Source organism: Ammodytes marinus, assembly GCF_949987685.1.
Source record: "Ammodytes marinus genome assembly, chromosome: 20".
Classification (NCBI taxonomy): Eukaryota; Metazoa; Chordata; class Actinopteri; order Uranoscopiformes; family Ammodytidae; genus Ammodytes; species Ammodytes marinus.
This window is the reverse complement of record NC_137224.1, coordinates 6330016-6351002: the sequence shown is the minus strand read 5'-3', so window position 1 is coordinate 6351002 and position 20987 is coordinate 6330016. Positions and strand designations below refer to the sequence as shown.

Below are 20987 nucleotides of genomic sequence, written 5' to 3'. Positions count from 1 at the left end.
GGCCTCCAACCAAATGTAATTTTTTATCCTTCGACTTCACTCTGTTAAAATTATTCCAGAAACATATGCAATTTCCCAAAGAAAGCATTTAAAAATTAGTCCATAAATGAGGTGTGGGTTCTATGTTGGCATGCATCAGCTTCAAAATCATCTGATCTTGCAGAAGAAAGGCAAAGGATTACAGAATGACTTTGCCAAAAAAGCAGCTTAAATCTGATCACCTAATAAAAGTCATGCCAGGTTTGAAATGAATAGCCACCTAAAACCAGATTGGACTTGATTGCAAAGGGGATCTGGGCACAAATTTGGCTAAAGTCCCAGTCACTTACTAACTAACTCACAAAATGACGCCAAAACTGTCATCGATACAAACGGCTGGGCTGACTGACATATGGAGCTGAGGCTTTGGCCCAATTGAGATGGCCATCTCATGTCACATTGATTGATTGATTGATTCAATTTTATTTCAGACATATCAAAAAAAAAAAAAAATTAAAAGAATGAAAATACAATAAAAAAATATGTTCAAATGATTTCACAAATAAAAATAAACAAAAAATAAACAAATAACATATTGAATTGATATGCCTGAAAAGGAGTAGGAAGAAGTATAAACTTATTTGATCCTACCCCTTTTCCACAGCTCAATAACTTTATAGCCTAATAATTTTTTATATATATATATATATTTTTTTTATATATATATTTATACAATCCATATATCCATATATACTCGACGCCATTGCAAATGAGGGCCACCCCTCAATTGGTCTCCTGAGGATAAACAAAAATCAAAACGAAAAATGAAATGAAATATCCACTACATACATCCATACAAAAATACATCCACCATATGCATCAACACAATTCATACGTCCATATCTCCATATTTGTTGTTATTGTTATTATATGATAGATAAGATGACTGGTATATGATATTATTTTCCATAGATAGTATAATTATTTTCCAATCCGTTTTGCCACTGTGACAATGTAGCCTAAGGGAATATCATTATCCATGTGGAATGTTATAAGGTAGGCTACCTTGTGCTAGTTGCTCAGTAACCTTCTCAAAAGCTAGAGAAAAAGTAGAACTCGTTGTGACTGTCGACGGCATATTTCTACATCAATATCTGACTTTATATAGCCTAATAAAGCTCACATGCAGTGCTTTGGTGTCCAGCAGAGGAGGTGAGTGCGGGGGGAAGTCTCTCCACGGTGTCCGGATGTGGACGTGGCACAGCGCTGCAGCAGTTCCGCTGAATGTCCGCTTCTGATACCGAGGAGGGATTAGTGAGAAACACCCCGGGACGACATCGGCCACCGGGTTTTCACTGTTTGCCCCCTAACCGAGGATAACCTTACCATTTATTAACCACACTTCGGAGGTATGTTACAATTTGAAACCAGTGAATGTGTGTCATCTCTGCCCGGCTTGGCTTTTCGCTAGCTACGTTTGCTAATGCTAAACGTTAGCGCCGCTCTGCGAAATATAGCTGGCGGTTACTAGCTTAGCACGTATGAGCTAACTGTGCTACCTCCGGTTGTGGCGATACGGTCACAGCTGATTCCACCCCTGCTGCTGTCATCGTGATTCGCGTTGACTTGTGGCTAGCGTTAGCAGCACGATAAGTTAGCCCCTCATTTTAAAGTTTGTCAAATTAAACGTTTTGCTTACCACTTAGTCCCAATGGTCAGTATATTAATGGTTAGTCAGAAGAATTATTACGACTCAACCAGGTTGTGTGTTCTCGGGTTTTGATTCATAAAGATAGCGAGCTAACGCTAATTGTGATGCGGCAATGATGTTGTTTGCGTTAGCACAATGCTACACCTCGGCTTTGCTGTTATCACTCTTAACCCCTACGAAGCTGTGTTTGGACTTTTCCTCTTACATGTGGCTGAAAACAATGGTTTCTTTGTGAGTGATTAATTGTTACCAAGTGTTTTTGGTAACTGCTAACCAAGTTCTTCATTGGAGCAGATGTGGGTCACTCACTAGGCCCGACATACTAAGTAGCTGTACGGCTCCAGCGATTGTGTTTCTCGTTGGGGCACCTGCACTGCTGAATTATTCAAAGGCCCCGCTCGTTTAGCCCGTGTTTGTCTGTCAGATGATACTCATCGCTCTAGTCATATCAGAAGCTAAGGGAATAAACAAACTACACTCGTGAACCTGTGCTCGCAGAGGTTGAAGTTGACATGTGATATGCGGGAGTAATCATGCTCATAAAGTTGCTCTTTATAGGGGAACTTCTCATGTCTCCACGGTGAAGATATGTAAACACTTTACTCTGGCACATGGCGTCAGTCCAGCAGACATTACAAACTGTCTATACACAGTGTATTAGACGTTGAATCTCACCCTCAAGTATTGGTCACTCTTCCAGTGGTTGATAGTGTGTTTTTCTTGAAATTATTTAACATTCTTGGTTTAAGTCTATGTTAGATAGATGTGTTGATGCCAATGTGGATAATATGTCTTGACAAGCAGTTTTTATGCGTGTGTGTGTGTGTGTGTGTGTGTGTGTGTGTGTGTGTGTGTGTGTGTGGTTAGTGACTTAAAAAGCAGCCTGTGGGTGTGGCCAAGACAAACATAAAAAACCAATAAAGGTGAAACAGGATATATAAATACTTAGAAAGTTTGAGTTGATTCTGACAAAAGAAACCTTAAGAGCTAAACACCAATCAGGCGGAAAGTGTTTTGCATACTTTCCCTGTTTGAGAATGCAGGTGCAGAGTCTGCCTACAAAGTTAGTTGTGGTGAATATGTCTTTGGACTGCCGTCAATTCTCTCTGTTCAGACCAGTAGAAAACGGAGAAGACTATTGTGAATTTTGAAGAAAAAATTACGTCCCCTCTCCTGTAGAATGAGAACCAGAACCAAAGAATGTCAACAGCAGCCTTTATCATTCATAACACCCCTGTTTTGCAGGCTTTCGCACTGCAGGCGTCCCGGGCCGTTAGTGAAATCTGTGGGAACAGGCTCAACGGGTTTAGTCTTTACAATTACAATATTGTGTCATCCTTTGTGACTGTGTTGTGATTTGTCATTATTTCAATTTCAGATTTAGGGATGAACTGAGGATGAATGTAAACCAACACACTCCAATGGCCTCTCCATACGGCCAGCCCCAGCCCGGCTATGGCCAGCCCGGCTACGCACCGCTGGACGGGGGATACCCGGCACCCTACGCGCCCTACAACGGCCCCGCTTCAGCCCCACCACAAGGTAAAGTGCTGCTTCTGAACAAGTTTGCAAATGATTGAATGTATGTGTTGAGGGGGAGAGCAGGAGACACCGGGTCAGCCACAGTGCTCTTCAAGCACCTTCAAGAACCATAACCTTGGTGTGTCCTACCATACCTGCTTGGTGTATGAGTGTGAACACCACAATGCCTGTTGCATACTAATCTGAGGGCGCACTCACACTAGGCATTCGTACCGTGTCAAAGCAAAATTGACGGCTAAAGTCCATCTGGTTTGACCACTCGAGCACGGTACACTTCTTTGGCCCCCAATCGCGCCTAAGCACGGTAAAGATCAACCGGGCCAAGTGTGTGAGTGCGCCCTGTATCTCGACTGCCCTTTCCTTTCTCCACGTTGCTTTGACACCTATCCCTCCATCTCTCTGTATTTGCCTTCTTCCCGTCCTTTTCTTGTATTTCAGGTTACTCTCCTTTCACAAGCTTTCCCTCTAAGGCTGTGGCTGCCAACCCAGTCTCTGACATCTCCTCTCCTCTTGACTTAGGTAACCATCTCCTTTTCTTTTTCTTACTCACTCATTTCACACTCCACACGCTCTGCAGTCACCGAGTGCTCTCTGGGCCCACAGGCATTGTTTTTGCCGCAATGTCCCTTTTCTCAGTGAACAATAGAAGAATATTCAACACCAGTGGCTCTACTGGCCAACCAGTTACTATTAATCTTTTAATACCAAACTTTAGTTTGAAAAAATAAACTGTTTTGTTATGCGAGATAGATGCTCTGAATTTCAATCTCTGCTTCTGCTGGTGTGATTTATTTACTTTTTGTTCACATCGTTAAATCAGTGTCCAATACAAAAGGTAGAGTGGTTTATTCGTGAGTTTTGACATCACTTTTGTATGAATAAGCTACTTGGCTGACAGTTTTCAGTGAGTGCAAATTTTATACCGTAAGATTAGTACGATTTTACTTGCTTACCAGCATCAGCCTGAACCTGTCAAATGTATGGGGCTTATTCCCGGCTTTGATCAGAACTTTTGGTTCCTTAATGTCCCTTTGGTTGGCTGGTTCAGTCTGTAAAATCTACATCGGTTCATTTAATCAGTTCTAAAAATGTATTTTGGGACCACAGTGGCCTATAGCTGTGTGTAGTTAGTTTGCTGCACTAATCTCGACACATTAGAAAGATTGATGTCGGGATGAGTTCAGGGTATTGTCACAGGAATGATTATGTGTTTTTGCAGATTTGTATGTAACATTTTGTCCCTGTTTTTCAGGTCCTGGCAGGGGTCCTCCCGCCTCTGGAGCCCCTCCCATCTCAGTGCCTCAACAATATAACCAATACAGTCAAGGGGATATGCAGAATGGACCCCCACATATGACACAGGCACCACCCAGGTAATGACATGCTGATTGATGATTATTCCCATAAATGTGTTTATTCCTTGGGCTATGAAACAGTGCTATTTTCTAAGCACAATGTACTCACAACTCCCAATTTTATAAAACAACTTGACTTTTTAATGCAGAATAGGATGACATTTTAAGGTTAAAAATCCCTACTCTGGGTGTGTCACTCTAAGCAGGTTATTCAAATTCTGCAGCTTTCACTTTATAAATTCAGCTCACTGAAGCAGGTGACAGAATCCATTTAAACACACCGAATCACTCCACAGAAACTGTCTGAAACTTCATGACTTGGTGCCCGTCCAAGAAGCCTGTCATGCGGTTAGTTAGGAGCGAAAGTGGTCTCCAAAACAGCCAAACGCTAATTATTAACAACACCCGCATGTGATGTGTGTTTAGAGACATAATATGAATAGCATAGATAATGAACTTGGAGAACTGAAGTTCCAATTGCTGCTGATATTAAGTTTTCTTATTTCTTCATGTGCTGGTATTATTTAATAAGAGATAAGGCTGATGCCAGTATTTCCATCATGCTCGAATAATATTACATTGACTTGAAATGTTGTGGAAAACTCTGATGCAAGGATGAAGAAAAAGTAACTAAGGCTGTCTCATAGATTAGCTACTTTTTCAAATGTATTATTTCTAGTTAAAACTCAGGTAGCCCACTGAGCACATCTTGTTAATTCAATTCAATGAACTGTATTTACCCGTAAGCAACTTCATTTGTGCAGAGCATCAGTGCATATAAGTTACCGAGTGACTGTAAATCCCCGGCAGTATTTTAGAAGCATGGCTTTCTTATTTTAACTGTGTTAGATAGAAGGTGCAGTGTCAGTCGGCCCTGACTATTTTTGTGTCTGTGTCGGAGCAGACTGATGGCGCAATGACAGGACAGACGGGCAGAGTGGAGTGTTCAATGTGAAAGTGTCTGAATTTTCAGTTGTGGAAATGGCATTTTTGACCTATAGCAACTACTTTATGTTACTAATGGATGTAAAGATATTTAATTTCATTTAGCTGTTTTGCTTCTAATTTCCCCAGACCCAATTTCACACAAACATAACAGAGAAATCGCCTTTTTAGGAGAACTTTAGCTTGGAAAAACATGTTTCTCTAATTCTCATACAATTACTACAGATTTTAACATGACTGACCGATTTCTTATCCAGTTACTTGAGTGCCTGTAAAAATGTAGGGCTGTCAAAATTAACGCGTTAACGCAGGGTGATTAATTTCTGGAATTATCGGCGTTAATTTTTTTAACGCATTTGCAGAATGATCTGCCCTGTGCATCCCACCGGGCCGGCTCTGCACTACAGTCACTGTAACGTTATGGCTGACCCAGAATCAGTAGCTGCGCGCAGCCAAACATAGCAGCACGTTAGCCCGTGCCGTGTTTGAAAGTTTTAAGCTGCTAACGGCCACGTCTGTATCGGGGGCATAGATAGTATATCAAATCAACTGCCGCGGGTGGCAGAAGATTGCACGCACACACACGCGCACACACCGCGGACTGTAATCAAGTTGTATTCAAGAATGCACAACCTATAGATTCACCAAATAAATGCCATTCTGTATAGCCTATCCTATATTTGCCCAAAGACAGTAAAGAGACAGACCAATTGAATTATGGTTTGGTAGGTAGGCCTATATATTTTAGTTTGATTTAAATTTATTTTCAGTATTAATACTATCATTTGGATTTTCAATTAATAAAAATACTAATTTTAAATGTACATATCCACCTTCTGTCCTTCATCTTTCTGTTCATACAACAATATACAGAGAAAATTCAAATTTTTCGGGCATATTTCGAATGGTAAAATTAATTGTGATTAATCCACAGAATCCTGTGATTCCACAGAATCCTGTGATTAATCTGAATAAAAATGTTAATCGTTTGACAGCCCTAAAAAAAAATGAAATGTAAAATGTAAAAAAAAAATATGTTTTTTTTTTTCAGGCCTGCTGTGTCGCAGCCATACAACCAGGGAGCTGTGAACATGACCGGGCCGCACCCCTCCTATCCCCAACACTACGCGACCCAACCCACAATGCATCAGGTCACTAACCAGATGACTGGGATGCAGATCGCCCATGGACCGCCAACCCCTGCAGGGCCAGGATATGGTAAATGTTTATGGATTATTTAAAGACAATTTAAAGATATGAACTTCATGACACCTGATAAAAGAGTTAATCACACAATCTGTCATTCTCTCCTCAGCTCCCCCTCACAGCTCCCAGCCTCCTACCAGCACGGCCTACTCGGCCACACCGCCACCCTCTTACACCCAATCCCCTCCCCTTGCCTCCTCCCCCCCGACCCAGCCCCCTCCTGCCAGTGGCCCTGCAGCTCCTCAGCAATACTACAGAGGTCCACAGCCTCCTGCTCAACAGCCATTCAACTCTTCTCTGCCCCCTTCCTCTCAGCAGCAGTTCACCTCTCCTGCCCCCATGCCCCCTCCTTCGTCTCGGCAACCCTTTCCTCCCTCCTCCTACTCGGGTCCCATGCCTCCGCCGGGCCAGGCTCCTGCTCCCCCAGTGTCTCAGCCACCGCAGTCCTTCCCTCCAGCCCAGCAGCCCCCCTTCACCTCAGCTCCTCCACCTGTCAGTCAGCCCCACTTCTCCTCAGCACCTCCAGCTGTCAGTCAGCCTGCATATGTCTCTGGCCCGCCCCCACCCGGCCCTGGCTCCTTCCCACCCAGAGCGCCCCATCCTTCCTCTCAGCCCGGGTCTTTTCCTCCTCCGGGTCCCCCTCCGACCTCACTGCCCTCTGGTCAGTACCAGCAAGGCCCCATGCCCCCCCAACAGCAGTCCCCTCCCTCCCAACCGTCCCCCTACCACTCAGGACCCCCTCCTCCTTCCACTGCTCAGATGGAGATGCCTCCCACTTCCATGAACCAGAGCAACCACATGCCTCCAGGGCCAATGGGACCTCCAGGGCCAATGGGACCACCAGGTCCTCCTGGCCCAATGCAGCAGCCCCCACCTCAGCCTGGCATGCAGGGAGGATACCCTCCTCAGCAGAATGGTAAGGAGACGGCCACTAAGTGGATGCAAGATATGCCTCACTTCCACTGAGCGGTACACTTTGGTTTGGTACGGAACGGTAATCCTAGATCTGGCATGTGTTTCCACTGCCATAAAGTCCCCTTACTTTGTAGGTAGGGTATATGCCGGGCGGTCAAAGACGATGATTGAACGGCACCTTCGACGTATTATAAGAACGGCACTGGCCGCGGAAGCTACATAAGTATCGTGACATCATCATAGCAGCAGGACACAGTGTAGCCTGCCAAGAAATTCAATGAAGAGGAAGAACATGATACAATAAACAAACCGATGCACACCGAAATTTTTCTCAAAACACATTATTCTTCACCATTGGCCAAGTTGATTACATTCTGTACTGTGTAACACCAAGGACACTTTTCTACCCCAACGAAAGGGTGACCAAAATAGATACGGCACGGTACAGTTATTTTGCTACCCTTCCCAACTTTTGACAGTGGAAATGCAAACAATTGCATACCGTACCAAACCAAACTATACTGCTCAGTAGAAACAAGGCTATATTTTTCATAACTAAGCTATTGTTTTTGTTCTCATCAGGTGCGTTTGGGCAGGTGAGAGGCCCTCAGCCTGGCTATGCAGGCCCGTATCCTGGACAACCAAACTACGGAGCGCCTGCACAAGCACCAGCTCCTGCTCCCCAACCACAGAAAAGACTTGACCCAGATGCCATCCCTAGTCCGGTAAGCAGACACAAACACACACAACGGCTACCTTTCATTTCATTGTTTTAGTACTTTACGCCATAACACTAATACTTATTGTAGTATTGATAAAAGACGACATTGAGGTATTTGCCTTAGTGTGTTAGAAAGTGATATATTCACTCGGCGTCTACTTTATTAGAATGTCATGCAATCCAATAAGACTGTTATGACAAAGTCAACTTTTATGATGCCTGTAATGTTAAGCTTTTTTAACAGTCATATTACAGTATTAAGGCATTGAGATGGCATTGACATAGTGGTGGTGTTGTAATGTACTGCATTATATTGAGTGGTGTTTGATATATCCTGCCCCCTCATGTAGTTAAGTACAACCCCACTTTTAACTATGACCTCCCTCATGAACATATGATTGCACAGCTGTACATAATGAAGTGGCCACCGAGTGAATATGTTTTTGCTTGTACAACTTAGGCCTGGGCAGTTCTCTCTGTATTATACATCATCCTTACATTGATTTGTTGTGATATTGTTATATTGCCCAGCAATATCCATTAAATGTCCCTATAGTTATCTTGATATTGCCCAGCTGTAGTACCACAGAGGTTCAACAGTGAATATTTGCATTCAAAGCTTCTTAGCATGTGTAACTGGTATATTACTCTATCTACTTGTGCTTGACTGTCATAGTCTACAGTATCACTAATCTATAATCAATACTACTGGTCGGTTTCTGTCTGAATAACAACAATGCTGCCTGCCACTCGGCATAGTCTTGCCGAGTTCTCTCTTCTCACACCTCTCTTTTTATATTTTCACTCTGTGTATTTTTTATTTATTTTTTGTCCTGTTTTGCACAATTTTTTGCTGGACAAACTTTTGAATGTAAAGCAAGCGTCTGACATGCCGGCTGTGCAGAAATCAAGACATAGAATAGATCCAGACGCTATCCCCAGCCCAGTAAGTTTCCTGTGTGCGTTGTCCTCTTGCTTCCCCCTGTCCCCTCTCTCTCTCTGCCTGTTGCACTAACCCACAACTTCCCTCCTCCCTGTTCTCTCCTTACATCGCCTCAAAGTCAGTGATGGTCACAATGTGAAAGATGGGGCTCCTGTTGGAAATAAGAAAAAGCTATTAAATAATTGGGTCAGTCTTCACTGGTAATTACAGATACATTTTGTATCTGATGTATTTCAACAGTATTACGCAAATACGATTGTTCCTGTACAAATGAACATCAGTGTAAATGATAGTGTTTAAAGGAGTAGCAGCAGTTTGAGGTTTTAGAGAATCCCCCCCCCCCACCCTTCTGGTCGAGAGTTGGATGAGAAGATTGATACGACAAATTGATTGTATTTCTATATGCTAGATAAAGCTTAAAGGGTGAAACAGCTAGCATTGCTCAGTCCAAAAGGAAAAGTATTGTTTGCTAAACCCGTACTGAAACCACAGTTCCCCCTACACTTACCTTCCTATTGACCCGATCCCATAACCCTGTGTTGGTTGTCCTTACTACCCCACTGTTCGTGTGTGTGATGATCCGGACTTTAAGGCAGCCCATCTAAGTTGACAACTTTGAGTTTTTAAGGCTCAGACAGCCGCCCCTGCACGGTTTGACTTTGACCCTCAATTCTTACCATTCATAGCATGCCTTTTATAGATACTTCCCTTTTCTCTAGGAGATGTCATCTAGCTTTGTTTTTTAAGCTCATGTTCTAATTTTGAGAATCTTCACTTACTACTCCAGCATGAGTTCCCTATATCACCTGGCTTGACCATGACACCTTTTTTTTAACCCACAGACTGTTGATGGGTTGTCTGTGTGTGTGTGTGTGTGTGTGTGTGTGTGTGTGTGTGTGTGTGTGTGTGTGTGTGTGTGTGTGTGTGTGTGTGTGTGTGTGTGTGTGTGTGTGTGTGTGTGTGTGTGTGTGTGTGTGTGTGTGTGTGTGTGTGTGTGTGTGTGTGTGTGTGTGTGTGTGTGTGTGTGTGTGTGTGTGTGTGTGTGTGTGTGTGTGTGTGTGTGTTTGTGTGTGTGTGTTTGTGTGTGTGTTGACGTGCAGACGTGTGAAAGTCTGCTCCTGCATGGGTGTTAAATGTTCCTCTTTGAGACTTTGTCAGACCCCAGGACATTGTGTCACATGCTCAAGTTACACGTGTCTGTTTTAGCTGTTAACATTTGTGTGTCCCCTCCTCTCTCATTCTTAGATCCAGGTAATTGAGGATGACAGGGCTAAGAGCGTTGATCCATTCATCACAGGGCTCAGGGGTCAGGCCCCACCGCTGGTCACCACCAACTTCCAGGTCCAAGACAAAGGTACAGTCTACTTCCTGACAACATATTCAAATTGGGCAGCCTCTCTAACAAAAGAATTTAGGAATTTAACTTGTGGTCTTTCATCCTTTAAGTCCTGCCCTTACCCCGTTGAGTTACTAGTAAAACACACATTTAAAAAATATTGGAGAACTCTCCATCTCAGAAAAGTGTGTAGAGATTGTGATATTAATAGAGAATCTCTACGTGTGTGTGTTAAGGGAATGCCAGTCCCAGGTTTGTCCGCTGTACGGCCTACAACATGCCTTGCACAGCCGAAATGGCCAAGCAGTCTCAGGTGCCGCTGGCCGCCGTCATCAAACCCCTCGCCACACTGCCGCCAGATGAGGTGAGCCATGCCCCCCACCTCCTTCAACTCTATCTATCTATCTATCTATCTATCTATCTATCTATCTATCTATCTATCTATCTATCTATCTATCTATCTATCTATCTATCTATCTATCTATCTATCTATCTATCTATCTATCTATCTATCTATCTATCTATCTATCTATCTATCTATCTATCATGTATTTAACATTTTGGAAGATAGGGCTTTTCTCTGATGTGTTGCTGTTATTTTAACATGTTGTCCTCTAAGACTGTGTTAATAGGAAAACTATCAGAAGTAACATAATTTTTGAACATCAAGCAATATGCAAAATATATGGCATTTGCTTGGAATTAGATTCCAATCAGAAGAGCTTTGAATAAAATATCGTTGTCAATTAATCCCAAATTTGTTTTGTCCATAAATTATTTAGCAATTATTTAATTGATTTTTACATCATATGTCAAGCAGAAATCCAGAACCTTCAGTGATTCTATTTTCTCATTTGTGAAAATTAAATGTTTCACTTTTTTTTAAATCTTGTACGATAGCATACTGTGCTGTGGTAAATCATAATTTATCACTATCGCTATTTTCTTTTATTTATGTTGTATTTACCAAATCATTAATCAAGAAAATAATAGGTATAAAAATGTTTGCAGCCAACCTGCCGTGTTTAGATGGACAGCAATGTTAATCTGACCCTCGCTTTTCATCTGTGTGTCTCACAGTGCAGCTTTATATTCCGCTGAGATTTTCATAACGGTTGGACAATTCTGGCCTTTAAGCAGATTTGAGTGAAAAAAAAAAAAGAAAAAGATTAGTTTTCAGGGCAATGTCTGAAATGTAGTCATTACCACAGGATGCCTGTCATGTCAGTGGAGTAATCCGCCTCTGACTCAGAGGTGGGAGTGGCTGCATGACCTTGATTCCTGCACTCGTCACGTGTGTAACTAACATCCATTTGGTCCTGTTTGAAATGTTTCCAGGAAAAATGGCGTTGTATAAAAGAGGGAGTTGATATTTTCTGAGACTTTACTAACCTATACAGATTTTTACAGTTTTCTTTAGGGTTGGTCATTTTTTCCCTATCTTCTGAGATTTTGAATCGATTCATGATTTGCAAAACGTTATTTAAAACATTTGTTTTGCTTTTTGAATATATATATATATATATATATATATATATATATATATACATTACATTACTGTAATTACTGTAGAGGGGGCCCAGGGCTACCACGGGCACTATCCATTACTGTCGCCAGTAATGTTGACTTGCCTGTCATATGCATGAAAAGCTTCAAATGAAAAAAGATAAAATTTATATATATAAGACGCATACTTTAATTTGCTTTCATGCATACATTTTCCACAACGCCTCTTAGCACATAGTGGACTGGAGTAGATCCTGAAATCCTCCTTTGAACTGAATCGAGAAATACATTTTGAATCAGCAAACAAATCTTGACCCAACAATCTGAATCGAACTGAATCGAATTGTGGGATTCCAAAAGATTCACACCCCTAGTTTTCTTACTCCTCTCATGTCATCCCTTTGTCAGAGCCCTCCATACCTTGTGGACCATGGGGAGGGAGGTCCCATCCGCTGCAACCGTTGCAAGGCCTACATGTGTCCATACATGCAGTTCATCGAGGGGGGGCGCCGCTTCCAGTGTGGGTTCTGCAGCTGTGTTACTGAGGGTGAGTTTGTGTCTGTGTTCATGCTTTAAAACTAGTCTTTCTATATTTAACTCTCTGTCCTAATGTTATCCGCCTCTCTCTCCTGCTCTCTTCATACAGTACCTCCAAATTACTTCCAGCATCTGGACCACACTGGTAAGAGGGTGGACTGCATCGACAGGCCAGAACTTTCGCTGGGCAGCTACGAGTTCCTGGCCACTGTAGACTACTGTAAGGTAAGTCCTGGGATCAAAAAGTGTTCCTTTCTTTTTCTAAAATGAAACACAGATTATAAAACCACTGCCACTTTTCTTAGAGCTCTCCTTTGGTGTTGTTATTGCCTTCCAAAGTCTGAAGCGGAGTGTTTACCCGTGAATCCCTCCTAGGGATCTGAAAAAGTGCTTTTCTGGCACAGAAGCTTGTTTCATGAATTTTATTACAAGTCAAACTGAAACAAATCTTAGTGAGTTATTATCCAGTGAATGCATGAAAGCAGAGCCTGTGAGTGAGCCTGAGTGGTTTGTTCTAAACTTTATTTAATTGGCATCAGTTTGGAAATGACTCAGCAGTGCAGCAAACACAAGATTATGTTATCTGTTATCCTGATGGGTTCTAGATTGGTTTGGTATTGATGTTATAGGGAGCTTTCAAAACAAAAATACGAACCCATGAAAGGGCCCATGTATGCGTATTTAAAGGCACCCTACCACAGTTTTGGATGAAAATATTTAGTTTTATATGTTATATTATTATTATTTAGATATGACCTCATACGTAGTGTTTTCTTGTCTCTGACAGAACAACAAGCTTCCTCAGCCTCCAGCCTTCATCTTTCTAATCGACGTGTCCTACAACGCTGTGAAGAGCGGCATGGTCAACATAGTCTGCCAGGAACTCAAGACCCTCCTGGACTATCTGCCCAGGTATTCACATCACGTAAACACATAAGGGAGAAAGACAGGAGGAAATATGGAAAAGAATGGGGCATGCTAGGAAAGAAATGCCAACTCTGACCATTCTCCCTCTTCATACCGTGTGTCTACATTTTCAGGGAGAACCCAGAAATGGACTCTGTGGTGCGGGTGGGTTTCGTCACCTACAACAAGGTTTTGCATTTCTACAACGTGAATGCGAGTCTGGCCCAGCCACAGATGCTGGTGGTGTCGGACGTGTCGGACATGTTCGTACCGCTGCTCGACGGCTTCCTGGTCAACGTCAACGAGAGCCGGCTAGTTATCGAGAGGTAGGAAAACAAACACACACACACACATTAGCACACATTATCAGGAACATGAGGTGTGTAATGGACACTCAAATTGATGCGGTTTAATGACCCTATGTTTGTGTTTTCCAGTTTGCTGGACCAGATCCCAGAGATGTTTGCAGACACCAGGGAGACGGAGACAGTCTTTGGACCCGTCATCCAGGCGGGGCTGGAGGCACTCAAGGTAACCGATTATTATGTTCAGGTTTCCTAAACATGGAAAGTCTTTTTAATTTCAACAAGGTGCCCTTTGGACTTTTCTTGCAACAAATGTCCTGTTACATTACGTGCGACGGTGTAAACATTCATTTTTATAAGCTAGGGGTCTTGTTTTTCCATGGCTGTGTTTCCTTGCTAATTACCCCCACCTGTTGAACAGTTATTTAAGAAAATGTTAGTTCTTTTGGATTTATTGGAAATCTGATAGTATAGAGGCAAACAGGAAACGGCGAGAGAGGTGGGGAGCCAGTTTTGAACTCTGGACCTTGTGGTTGTGCTAAAGCACTGCTGTAATTTAAAGCTTTACCACACCCTTTCTTGAATTTAATTTGGTGGCCTTTGGATAGAAAAGAGCTAACATAAATACAGCTGAGGGGACACATTTACATTAGCTGAGATATTATTGGCATCTTTCCTGAACTATACAGCCGCCAAAATATTGAAATTAACTCATTTGCCATTCTTACTCTAGAAATGTTTAGTGTGACTCAGCAGGATCTTGACCTTGATATGTTCGGATTCATGAGACTATATGTTACTGTGTGTCTCTTTCCCAGGCTGCAGACTGTGCTGGGAAGCTGTTTGTGTTTCACAGCTCTCTGCCCATCGCAGAGGCTCCAGGAAAACTAAAGAACCGAGAAGACAAGAAGCTCGTCGGGACAGATAAGGAGAAGGTGAGTGGTGCTTTATTGTCTACCTTATTTTATTGTTTCAAAGTGATTTTAAGAATGTGTTGCATTTATTTAAGGTAAATAAATATATTTTATGAACGAAAGCAAAGAGTCCACACTGACTGCCCCTCCTCTCCTCTCCTCTCCACAGTCTCTGTTCCAGCCCCAGGTGGGTTTCTACAACACCCTGGCTAAGGAGTGTGTAGCCCAGGGCTGCTGTGTGGATCTCTTCCTCTTCCCAAACCAGTACGTGGACGTAGCCACGTTAGCGGTGGTCCCTGTCTCCACTGGAGGTTCCGTCTACAAATACACATACTTCCAGGTGAGAGAAAATCTTGCCTCATTCATTCTCACTCTGATACTGCTCCAGGTTTTGTCTGATTTCCTGAGTCATATGACGTGATCAATGTATAATTTTCATTTAACTTATGTAAATAAAACTTGGGTGCGTTTTGTTTTATCCCAGGCTCAGTCGGACCAGGAGCGATTCCTGAACGACCTCAGACGAGACGTTCAGAAGCTCATTGGGTTTGATGCTGTCATGAGGGTGCGAACCAGCACAGGTGAGGCTCCCACACTAGAAAATAATGAAAACAAGTCAGAGAGAGAGATTAGACAACTGACTTTTTTCTGCCTTTCTCATCCCCTCCCCTGCCCTCTCAGGTATCCGAGCGACAGACTTCTACGGCTCCTTCTTCATGAGCAACACCACCGACGTGGAGCTGGCGGGCCTGGACTGTGACAAGGCCATCACCGTCGAGTTCAAACACGATGACAAGCTCAGCGAGGAGACGGGGGCACTTATGCAGGTGTGCATCAAAAATCTTTTTGGCGAGAATCATTTTATAAACATATTTTATTTATATTTTTCTAAGCAGCCCTTTCGGGGTGGTCTAAGCTTTGAATACTTTGATTATTGCAGTCTCTGTTCTATTATTTAATTTGTGTCTTTCCCTGCAGTGCGCCATGCTGTACACCAGCTGCAGCGGCCAGAGGCGTCTCCGCATCCACAACATGGCGGTCAACTGCTGCTCTCAGCTGGCCGACCTCTACCGCAACTGTGAGACAGACACAATCATCAACTTCTTCTCCAAATATGGTGAGGGGCCGGTGCATGCAGCAGCAGGTCTTCTTCAGTGTTATTCAGTGTCAGATCAGAGCGTTGTTCTCTTAAAGTCTGAATTAGGGGGGCGCCCTCAGCTCAGTTGGTAGGGCGTCCCCCCCCCCAGGCCGGGCCCAGCAGCAGACCCGGGTTCGATTCCCGCCCGCGGTCGTTCTCTGCATGTCACTCCCCTCTCTGCCTCTGTCTTGGCTTGGTGTGAGTCCATGCAGCTTTATCCACATTCATATATTATTAATATAACGATGGGGGAAGAAAGTAAACTGCCGATATCACTGAGTTTTTCAAACGCCGGTTCAGCTCATCCAGATCAATGTTATTAAACCTTTTTAATTGAGCCCTTTAGCCATCTATTCATTACATAAGTCCCTAGTGGTTTAATTCATTCCTTGATGTGTATGTTTGTGTGTTGCAGCTTTCCGTGGCCTCCTCACTAACCCCACTAAGGCGGTGAGAGACACTCTGATCAACCAGTGTGCTCAGATTCTGGCCTGCTACCGCAAGAACTGTGCAAGCCCCTCGTCAGCCGGTCAGGTACTAAAAACTACACTGCAATGCGCCACAAAAGTATCAAGCATTGCACAGTTTTCATGACTTTTTGTTTAGCAACATCAGTCCTCTTCTTCTTTAACATTCACAATTTAGTGTATTGGTTTTAGTCAGCATTATGTTGCCGTCTTTGTATGCGGATTTTCTCTACATTTGACTCTGGATCCCATTTTGCATTTCACTTAATGACAGGAATTTCTCAGGCTTCTAGTTTGTTTGATTAAAAGATAAATAGATTACCAAAGAGATAGAGATACCAAAGCATCTCAGTGTCCCAGAAAAACTGCCATTTCACATATTCAGACCTAGTTAAGTGTTCACACCACTAACTGTACCTGTGTGTGTTTTCCAGCTGATCCTCCCAGAGTGCATGAAGCTGCTCCCGGTCTACCTGAACTGTGTGCTGAAGAGTGATGTGTTGATGCCTGGAGCCGACGTGTCGTTGGACGACCGGGCTTACCTGAGACAGCTGATCAGCTGCATGGACGTAGAGGAGAGCCACGTCTTCTTCTACCCCCGCCTGCTGCCGCTGGTAAGAACACACATACACACATACAGGTAAAAATGGCTCCTTACCAATTTCCACCATAGTCACTGAACACTGACAAACTTAAAATATAGCATCATCCCGGTGAAAATGGCCATTTTATATAGGCAGAGGCATTACTGTGATCATCAAAATTGCAAGGCTCTTAGGTGTTTTCTGCTCTCTTTAAATTTATTTTATCCGACAGTATTGATGCGTCAAGCTTGAGATGCACACTTTGCACACTCTAGTGTTCAAATTGTGAAAAGTAGAAATGCCTATTGAAAAAAGCACATTTATCTTGTGTTCTGAAACTGAAATAACTCCGACATTTAAATTTAATTATATTTATCTATATATAGTTTTCTTTCAAGAATTGATGGTTGTGCGCTTGTGTCTAACTTATCACATGGAGGTCAAATGATGTATTTGAACATATATTTATTAGGTTTACCTGAGTGCACAAGATGGAAGATGTGCTGTTGCTGCTGTGTGCATTACTTCAAGCCTCTGTTCATTTTAACAATACTCAACACAATAAATGTAGGAAGCAGGTGTTGACTTAATGCACTGTTTGATCATTAGATGGCATCACTAACTTATTTATCCAACATCCTTTCTTCCCTTGTCTTTCCAGACCAAGTTGGAAAGCGATTCGTTGCCGATGGCGGTGAGGGACTCAGAGGAGAGGTTGTCTAAAGGAGGAGTCTACATCCTGGAGACGGGGCTCCACCTCTTCCTGTGGGTGGGGGCCAGCGTTCAGCAGGAGCTGCTGCAGAACATCTTCGGCACGCCCAGCTTCAGCCAGATAGACCCCAGCATGGTGAGAGGGAACACACCTGCAAACATGTTGTGTTTGTTGACATTTTTTTTTTAAATCCTTATTTTTTCTTTAAACCAAAAGCTCTTATTTAATCTTAACCTATTGGATAAAATGTCAATTTGTTGTAATTATATGGTCTCTTATCTCATGCAACAAAGCAAAATAACTTATTGTATAGTTTCTATTTGTGAAGATTCTTTTTTGATACAATGTGTAACAGTGTAACACATTATATAGCAGTAAATGTAGATTTTTATTATTTTCGTGTGATTTTTTTAATATATTTCCTTTTAATGTGATCTACAGTATAAAGATATTTTAATAGTGCCATATTGCTTTGTCAACTCTTTTATGGGGTAGTTGCCAATGTTATCACTCATTTCTAAATGTCACTGCTCTGTGTTTTCAGACAAATCTGCCAGAGCTAGACAACCCGTTCTCCCATCGACTCAGAGAAATCATCGATTCCTTCAGAGCACAGCGGTCACGATACATGAAGGTAAACCTTCTCTCATGTCTTTAAGTCCAAATGCTCCCCGTTCATCTTCTATTACTTCTCTGTCCTGGTCAGAGTTGGGTACCATTTCAAAATGTACGTTGTAAGTGCCAAAACAGTAACTGAATGTCAATATCCACTTAATAAAGGATGTAAACGTGTTTCTCTAAAAGTCAAAAAAGTAATGGTAACATTAAGAAAATATTTGTTTAAAGAATATGTTTACCAAGTGAAATGGACGAAAGGGTTGGTCAATATTTCTAGAAAATAATTGATTTAACAATTGATCAGTAGTGAAAATAATCAGAAGTTGCAGCCCTACTCCACAGTTTTTCATACACGATTGTCAGACATAATTTGAAAAAAGTATTAATCTTCCGTGCCCGTCCCTCCTCCTGCATTCTGTGTCTGTTGCTCACTCTCTCCTCTCTCCTCCTGTCCACAGCTCATGGTGGTGAAACAGGAAGACAGGACCGAGCTCATATTCAGGCATTTCTTGGTCGAGGACAAGAGCGCCAGCGGGGGAGCGTCATACGTGGACTTCTTGTGTCACATGCACAAGGAGATCCGCCAGCTTCTCAGCTAGGCCTTAACAAAGCCCCCCCCCTCCCCCAACCTTCACCTGTATGAAACCCCCTCACCCACCTACACCTGCCCCTCACCCCAGACTCACCCTTCCCTGTGAAAGAAAGCGCTTTATCTTTTTTTTTTTTTTTAAACCTAATAAACTAAAGCTCTCCTTGCTGTCCATCAGCTGAGTATCGAAGACCAGCTGGCAGATCTCGTCATGTGTGTGTTAGTGCGAGAGTGTGTGTGTGTGTGTGTGTGTGAGCGAGAGAGAGAGAGCAAGAGAGAGAGAGAGTCTGATGTTAATAGAGCTTTACTCTGCCTCAATTCTACTGCTCCAACACAACGGGGAGTGAAATAACTGACGAGGGAGGGTAATGTATATATACACAAGTGAACAATTATGTATGCAACAGACCGAGTGAGTGACGGAGACGGCTGATTGTTGACTGTAGTCCGTGAACTGTCTGTATTACTAGCACTGAAAAGGCTGTTATGGGTGCATTAAACGACCCTCGAATAGCAAAACTCTTTTTATATGATCGAATCCCAATAAGAGTGAAGGACATCTACATTACCAAGACATAAATGGAATTAAATAAAAGGCTGTTCTTTCTGTCTCTTCTGTCCTTGAATCATGGCCTTAGTAACCCCCCCACCCCGTCCCCATGCTGCTCCAATCATACATAACGTGTGTGTGTGCGCGTGTGTTTTATTTCCAGATGTGAGAGGATTATTCACCCGCTGCCCAATTTCCTATTTCCTGTCGTGTCTCCAGGTGCGAGAAACCTGAATTTAAGCCCTAGGTTACTGGCTCAAACTGGACGCCATGAGTTTCCACCTTCAGAAATCTTTAAAAGAAGCATCTTGAAATAAAGTCAAAAATATATATTTAAAAATGAAATAAAGGTGCACGTGACTTGATAACCCGTCGTCACAGTAATTGGTGTAATCCAGATTGGTTTAAATCCGCTTCAGTTGAGTTTTCCGTTATTGATGCGAACATCTGTCTCAGATGTTTTGAGCGTGGATGAACCAGATGTGCGTTTTCAAATAGCTGTCATGATGCTGTTTGTGAGGAGGAAGATTTGGTTAGCTCAAAGTCTATGCAGCGAAGAGAAGAAACAAAAAGCCGAACAGACAATAAAAGAGAGCAAACACGAGTGAGTGAACAGTGTGATTCTGTCCGTTCGTCGATTGCAGGCAGTGCTGCAGACTTTATAGGAATCCAAACGTTTTGATTTCCAAAATTGTACAAAAAAAAAAGCAATTTCTAGCCGACAGAAATGAGCACAGAATAACAGCGGATATATGAACGGACATCGGTTTATGTTGGCGAATATTGAGTTGTCTCCGCACTGACGACAGTTCGGTGTGTAAATAGATAAAAAATATATAATCTGTACAGAATTAATAGAAAAATAACAATTTTAAAGACCTGCCTGAAACCGTTGTGGTTTGTCGATGGTTGGTTTTTTTTCTCTGTCACAAGTCGCCTAAATATGAAATCATGGCTATGAGTGAAGAGAGGGAGACGCCTTGACTGGCTTTTTGATATGTTTGTGTGTGAGTGCTAGGTATGAGACTGTGTGTGTGTGAGAATGTGGAGTCGGTCCTGGTGAATTTCTCCTGAGGAACAGAGGGATCATCCAACACACACACACACACACTACCCATTAAATTGAGTCTTCTTCATTTATCCCTTTCTGTTCTTTTTAACTGTGACCCACTGTGTTTGTTTGGTGTGACGCCCTCTGTTCCGTCTTTACGTTCACTGACTTTGATTGGACCGCCGTCTCGACTGAAATCTTAAGTTCTGTTCCTTTTGTGTTTTGTTTTTTTTTCTTTTCGATTTGTGGTTTGTTTTCTCTTCCTTTTTTCATTGCCTCTTGGGACTGCTAATAAAATGATTGTTGAAAGTGAAATTCCACATTGTGCTTCTCCCTTCTCTGGTGCTTTGTCCATCTTCATTGACAAACAGCTTTAGTCTATTTCAAATTATACGGTCGCATGTTGTCAATTTCATCAAAATACATTCTGTTCATATTGCTGTGTAAGTGTTTTCTA

General features: G+C 42.5%; 1 protein-coding gene across 1 annotated transcript; it reads left to right on the top strand.

Annotated features, from left to right (window-relative positions):
• Positions 1 to 1257: 1257 nt before the first annotated feature.
• sec24c (SEC24 homolog C, COPII coat complex component) lies at positions 1258 to 20861 on the top strand. The gene is made up of 23 exons (XM_080048772.1): positions 1258 to 1388; positions 3069 to 3232; positions 4485 to 4605; positions 6584 to 6750; positions 6848 to 7654; positions 8236 to 8378; positions 10563 to 10671; positions 10890 to 11017; positions 12568 to 12706; positions 12806 to 12921; positions 13484 to 13608; positions 13737 to 13928; positions 14040 to 14133; positions 14726 to 14842; positions 14991 to 15161; positions 15306 to 15402; positions 15503 to 15648; positions 15800 to 15938; positions 16375 to 16493; positions 16861 to 17040; positions 17672 to 17857; positions 18267 to 18356; positions 18799 to 20861. The coding sequence occupies exons 2-23, from the start codon at positions 3088 to 3090 to the stop codon at positions 18937 to 18939; spliced, it is 3672 nt and encodes a 1223-aa protein (XP_079904898.1). The 5' UTR covers positions 1258 to 1388; positions 3069 to 3087; the 3' UTR covers positions 18940 to 20861.
• The last annotated feature ends 126 nt before the right edge of the window (positions 20862 to 20987 follow it).

What these genes read in the sequence shown, in the direction of transcription:
- sec24c (XM_080048772.1), top strand. Translation starts at nt 3,088, where the DNA reads ATGAATGTAAACCAACACACTCCAATGGCCTCTCCATACGGCCAGCCC. An exon ending in ATGACACAGGCACCACCCAG is followed by an intron (nt 4,606 to 6,583) that starts GTAATGACATGC and finishes TTTTTTTTTCAG; the next exon opens with GCCTGCTGTGTCGCAGCCAT. An exon ending in AGCGGTCACGATACATGAAG is followed by an intron (nt 18,357 to 18,798) that starts GTAAACCTTCTC and finishes TCCTGTCCACAG; the next exon opens with CTCATGGTGGTGAAACAGGA.